At 38.3% G+C, this 6,000-nt stretch overlaps 1 protein-coding gene across 1 annotated transcript in view; it reads left to right on the top strand.

Annotated features, from left to right (window-relative positions):
- Positions 1-340: 340 nt before the first annotated feature.
- The window catches only part of LOC115933524 (ankyrin repeat domain-containing protein 26), an 82,343-nt gene continuing 76,683 nt past the window's right edge, over positions 341-6,000 (top strand). The window contains exons 1-2 of the mRNA XM_063697151.1: positions 341-734; positions 5,783-5,855. Coding sequence (XP_063553221.1) covers positions 484-734; positions 5,783-5,855 — 324 coding nt within the window. The 5' untranslated portion in view covers positions 341-483. The remainder of the gene's footprint in view (positions 735-5,782; positions 5,856-6,000) is intronic.

The following is a 6,000-nucleotide window of genomic DNA, read 5'->3' as shown; positions in this document are numbered from 1 at the left end:
TTGAGCGTATGGGGGAGCCACTGTTTCCCACTTCGGAGGCTCAGTTCTGAGGTCGGGATTCCGGGCACTCCCTTCTCCCCCATTCCCAAACCTCTGACTGGAAGAACTCTCTGGGCACAGCTTTTTCTTTCGGGGTCCCAAAGTGCCTGTGAGCAGGCAGCTCCCGATCTCCTCTCTGTGACACCCACAGACTCAAAAACACCCATGTGCTCACTCATGCAGACAGGCGCTCTCGCCTACGGCTCTGAGGCTGAGCACACGGAGCTCCCTCGGGGCCAAATCTGTGTCACGCGCGGGGACACCGGAGGCGCGTGCACAGTCCGTGTAACGGCCTTGCTTGGCGCGTCTCTGTTTCTCCTCTGGGAGGCTGAGAGTCGCGGAGTTTCCTGGTTGGAGGCTGTGGCGGACGCGATTTGCTTCCTCATATAGGGTTCCGGAGGCGGCGGAAAGTCCAGCGGGTCTCCGAAGCCGGTAGACGGAGCCATGAAGAAGACCTCGGGCTTCAGGAGGCGGAAGGGCGGGCTGCCCTGGGGCTCGGTCAGCAGCCCCGGGAAGGTGGGCGCGGGCGCCGGGAGTGAGAGTGCGGACCACGCCTCCTCCCAGCCTAGGCGCCACGACCCGGACAAGGGGCTCGACAGGCTCCGCAGAGCTGCCGGCGGGGACCGGACAGAGACAATGCGGCGGATCCTTTCTCTGCGGAAGAGTGGCGTGGATGACAGAGACAAGAAGAACAGGTAATAGGAACTGGAGCCCGGCAGGGGAGGGAGGAGGGCGGGTCGGGGAGAGGCCCCCTTTCCTGCTCCCGGCTCACCCCTGTCGCCGAGGGCGCTGGGCTTTGTTCCCTCTGCAGCCCTCAGCAGCCGGTGTGGCAACCTCAAGGTCGTCATTATGAGCAGCGCGATGAAAACAAAACTTTAGCTGGTCCGATCCTCTCATAATTCCCGTTACTTTACTGAAAGTTTTAGTGCTTTAAAAAAAATTAAGAAATATAGCTTTTTATTTTTATTGTACACATTTTAAACAATGTTATATATGTTATGGAAACAAGCATCATGAGAAAAATAATTTCTATATTATATTAACTTCTGGGCTAAAAATTCTTTGGATAAAATCTAATATCCCTTTTATATCCACCTACACCTGAGTAATAAGTTATTTCATGAATGGCCTCAGAAGGATCTTTTGAAGTGAGAGGATGGTTCCCTGTTCTTGAATAGGAAGACTCATTTTTCTTTCTTTTTTTCTTCTTTTTTTTTTTTTATTATACTTTAAGTTCTGGGTTACATGCGCAGGACGTGCAGTTTTGTTACATAGGTATACACGTGTCATGGTGGTTTGCTGCACCCCTCAACCCGTCACCTACATTAGGTATTTCTCCTAATGTTATCCCTCCCCTGGCCCCCCACCCCCTCCCCCCGACAGGCCCTGGTGTGTGATGTTCCCCTCCCTGTGTCCATGTGTTCTCATTGTTCAACTCCCACTTACGAGTGAGAACATGTGGTGTTTGGTTTTCTGATCTTGTGATAGTTTGCTGAGAATGATGGTTTCCAGCTTCATCCATGTCCCTGCAAAGGACATGAACTCATCCTTTTTTATGGCTGCATAGTATTCCGTGGTGTATATGTGCCACATTTTCTTAATCCAGTCTATCATTATGGACTTTTGGGCTGGTTCCAAGTCTTTGTAATTATGAATAATGCCACAGTCAACATACGTGTGCATGTGGGAATACTCATTTTTCTCGAGATGTGAACTCTATTCATTTTAGATAAACCAAATAAAAGCATCAAGGTTTTAAGATTTCTATGTTACGTATGCCACCTTTTACTGTTATGATGACATTAAGGAAATTTTTATAACAGAGTAAAGACTTGCCCTTCTATATATCAAAGTGTGATATTAAGTTTCATTTACTAAAAGATGAGAAGACAGATAAATGTGTGGAACAGAATAAAAAATGCACACATACTGAAAAATGTGTAAGATTTTAGAACCTGATCCTGATGACATTTCATATGTGTATGAAAAGATGAGTTATTTGTAAATGACATGTCTGTGAACTGGAGAAAACTAGCTAGATTTTTATGTTACAAAAATAAGTTATTGATAGAATATGCATAAAAACTTAAATATACAAAATTAGAAAATGCCAGAAGAAAACACGAATGCCTATTTATACAGATACATTTTTATGTTGACAAAGACCTTCCTATGAATGCATTCTGCAGGTTGATTTAGAAAACAAAAATTAAAACTCCCCTTACATCAGAAAAAAGTTAACAAAATAAAAGACAACATACTTGCAAAATATTCACATTATATACATAAATATAGACATTTATTATTTGCAATGAAAAATTATCTTCCTTTTACAGAGAATTTTTTTTAAAGAAATAAGAACTATAATTTAAAATTGGTCAAAGTACTTTTTCCAAATCTACTAGTGATCTGGAAAATCAGTAGTACTTATACCACTGCTTAAAGTTTAAGTTGCTGTTAACTTTTTAAATAAACAATTTGGTGGTGAACATCACTCTTAAAAAGGTATGTATCCTTTACCCATTGATTCCATTACACTAAAATGTTTTCAGGAAATAATTAGAGATGCATACAATTCGTTTTCCTCAGCACTGTTTCCAATAGCAATGTATTAAGGAGAGGGCAAATAAAGGATTTTATAAATAAATTTCGGTGCATCCATAGGATGAAATTATATGTAACTTCTGAAGGTGGCAATAGATATGGATGTATGTTGACATGGGAAGATGTACTTTGGTATATTAAGTGAGAAAAAATCGATTTGATTATACATACACACAGAGGGAATGGTCTTGTGGTAGCTGAAAGTATACACAAAATGTGATAAAATTTTGTTATTTTGGGACATTTGTATTAGGGGTGATTTATTTTCCTTTTTCTTATTGTGATATCCACAATGAGCATGTATAACAGGTTTAGTAAAAGTCTATTATTACTGAAACAATCCTAGATAAGAACAGGAATATGAATCTTGAACAGATAAAAATAAGTTTTTGCTTTCTATTAATTTTTTTTGTGGATTGGTATCTTCTGCCAAGGTTTAGCCTCTTCAGAAATAGAGGGAATCTTTTAATCTGTGCTGGTAGATTGTATTGTGTATATTTTTTATGCATGTCTTTTATTATGGATAGATTTATTACATACATGCAAACAATTATAATTTAATCATTTTATTTTAGTGGTGTCCTTATGAAAATAAAAAATAGCAAATATAAATCATTTCTATTGCACAAGTGTTACTTATCTTTACGAGTTTTCTTTAAAAATATTGAACTCCTCAAATACATTTATGTATTCTTTTAATCCATTTATTCATTAAATGTAACCTGAATGCCCACTATGTATTCTACTGTCTCTCAGGACCCTTCCAAGCTTAAAAACTTTATGTTTACCTGCCCAGTCTGAACAAGTTGAGAGATTTAAAATTGGACTATTAGGACTTAATCTAAATTGAAGCTTTTCCTCCCTCCTTTCAAACAAAAGCATTTCTGAAGGTAGAAAGTTGTGAAAGATAACCTTTTAACTACCCTTTTGAAAATTTATAGCAGTGTTTTTCTTTTCTTTTCTTAACTTCAACTTTTATTTGAGATACAGAGGGCACATATGCAGATATCTTACATGGGAACATTGAGTGATGGTGAAGTTTGGAGGACAGATCGTGTCACTCACGCCATAAGCATAGTACCTGATAGTAGTAATTTAACCCACTCCCTTATAACAGTCTTAAATACTAATATTAATCATTGATAATATCTGATTTACGTATATCATATAAATCTAAATATTGAATAAAATGAGCCATGCTTATTCATTTGAATTTTGATGTTTCTTTGGCCTAAAGTTTTCTGAAATCCAAGTAAGAATAGTTTTTTGGTAAAAATGTGTCATTGTTATCTCAGCCCTTTTTTTTGCTGTTCTTTTCTGCGTTATCTTTCTATTTTTTATTTCCATGGGTACATAGCAAGTGTACATGAGGTATTTTGGGTACATGAGGTATTTTGATATAGGTATGTGATGCATGATTATCATATCAGGGTAAATGGGTCTATCTGTCCCTTCAAGCAGTTATCATTCTTTGTGTTACAAACATTCCAAATGTACTTTTTGGTTATTTTAACATGTACAATAAATTATTGTTGACTATAGTTTCCCTGTTGTGCCTTCCAGAGCTAAATCTTATTAATTCTATCTAAATATATTTTTGTACCAGTTAACCATCCCCACTTCCACACTGCCCCAATCTCACTACCTTTCCCAGCCCCTGGTAAGTATTGTTCTACTGTCTATCTCCCTTAGTTCGGTTGTTTCAATTTGTAGCTTCCACAAATGAGTGAGAACATGCAAACTTTGTTCTTCTGTGGCTGGCTTATTTCACTTAATATAATGTCCTTCATTCCATCCATGTTGTTGTAAATGTCAAGATCTCATTTTTTATGCCTGAATAGTACTCCATTGTGTCTATGTAACACTTTTTCTTTACCCTTTCTTCTACGGGTGAACAGCTAGTTTTTTTCCCAAATCTTGGCTATTGTGAATAATGCTTCGATAAATATGAATGTGCTCATAGTTCTTCAATATACTGATTGCCTTTCTTTGGGGTTTATACCTACCAGTGGGATTGCTAGATCCTATGGTAATTCTATTCTTAGCTTTTTTTAGGAACTTCAAAGCTATTCTCCAAGATGGTTGTACTAATTCACTTGGGTGGTTGGGAACGTGTCTGTACTGGGGACAGATGACTGAGACTACACGTAGTTTGTTTACCGGAAGGAGGGAAATAGCTCCTACTCTTGGTCATTTGAACCCATTTTTTGGAATGGGTGCTTTCATACATGAAAGACTTCAATGTTGGAGACTGTCATTGAGTCCTAGAGTGATCTGTAAGTAGGAGCCCATAGGAAGGAAGATATTGAGATAACAGTCAGGAAAAAGAGAGATACAGCTTTCAGGACTCTATTTTTCCAGCAGTCTCTCTCCTTGGGTATCAGAGCACCTATGAAGATTCTCAAGGGCTTGCTAGTTGGTGTGGAGCTGAACTAGGCAGGACCTACGCAGGGAACATAATTAAAGTTTATCATTTTTAAAGTTTTAATTTTTCTGCAAAGCATATTTCCAATAATGACATAGACACTTGTTCCTTTAACTTTTGTACGTTAAGGTGTCAAGAATTTCAGACATTTCAGGGAACTGCCTACACTGTTTTAGGGTAAAGGGCAGCAATAGGGCCTACTTAAGTGGTTTCCATGCTGAAGAACCAAGACTGCCATTTTTGAGTGGCACAGATTAGCCTTTGAACCAGAGACAGGTAATGGAGAAGACACAGTGTCTCTTTCTACCTTGTTTTAAGTGATCAGCTGGTTCCAATTCAGGTAACAAAGGTTATGTCACTCATTAATTGGATATTGAATTCAGCCTTCAGGACAGACACTTCTGAAGACAAATTATTCTCTGGCTCTGCCAATATATTGCCAGTCACTATTTGTTAAGGAACTAAAGGTGAGTCTTTATCGAACATTTCATAGGTTGGGAAAGGTGGAGGCAGAAATAGGTAACTAAAATCTTTTTGAAAAAGACGCCAATTTTAATTATATTAAGAAATATTATTTATTCTATAGATAGCTGACCTTTCCCCAGATTTTGTTTTTGTTTTTTTTTGTGGGGTGATACCTAGACACAAAACAATCCATTTTTTTTTTTTAGATAGATGAACTCACTCATTTTTGTTGTATGTTTTTCTCTTTAGGCTGTCCTGTGGACAGAGTTCTGGTGACTCATGGCTTTCAGTAGATGACGAACCCTTTGATTCTGATGCCAAGGTAGAGTTCTCTTTTGTGAAATAAATTTTCTTGCTCTGAATCTAGTTTTGCATAGTATTTACTCTTCAACTGTGGCAGCAGTCTATCTACAATTGTTTTATGGTCTTGGGGAATAGTTGGTCAGAAAAAAACATATTATAGTAAT

This window comes from Gorilla gorilla, chromosome 14 (assembly GCF_029281585.2).
Source record: "Gorilla gorilla gorilla isolate KB3781 chromosome 14, NHGRI_mGorGor1-v2.1_pri, whole genome shotgun sequence".
In the NCBI taxonomy this organism is placed as follows: domain Eukaryota; kingdom Metazoa; phylum Chordata; class Mammalia; order Primates; family Hominidae; genus Gorilla; species Gorilla gorilla.
The sequence above is the reverse complement of the archived record's forward strand: the minus strand, read 5'-3'. Positions and strand labels throughout refer to the sequence as shown.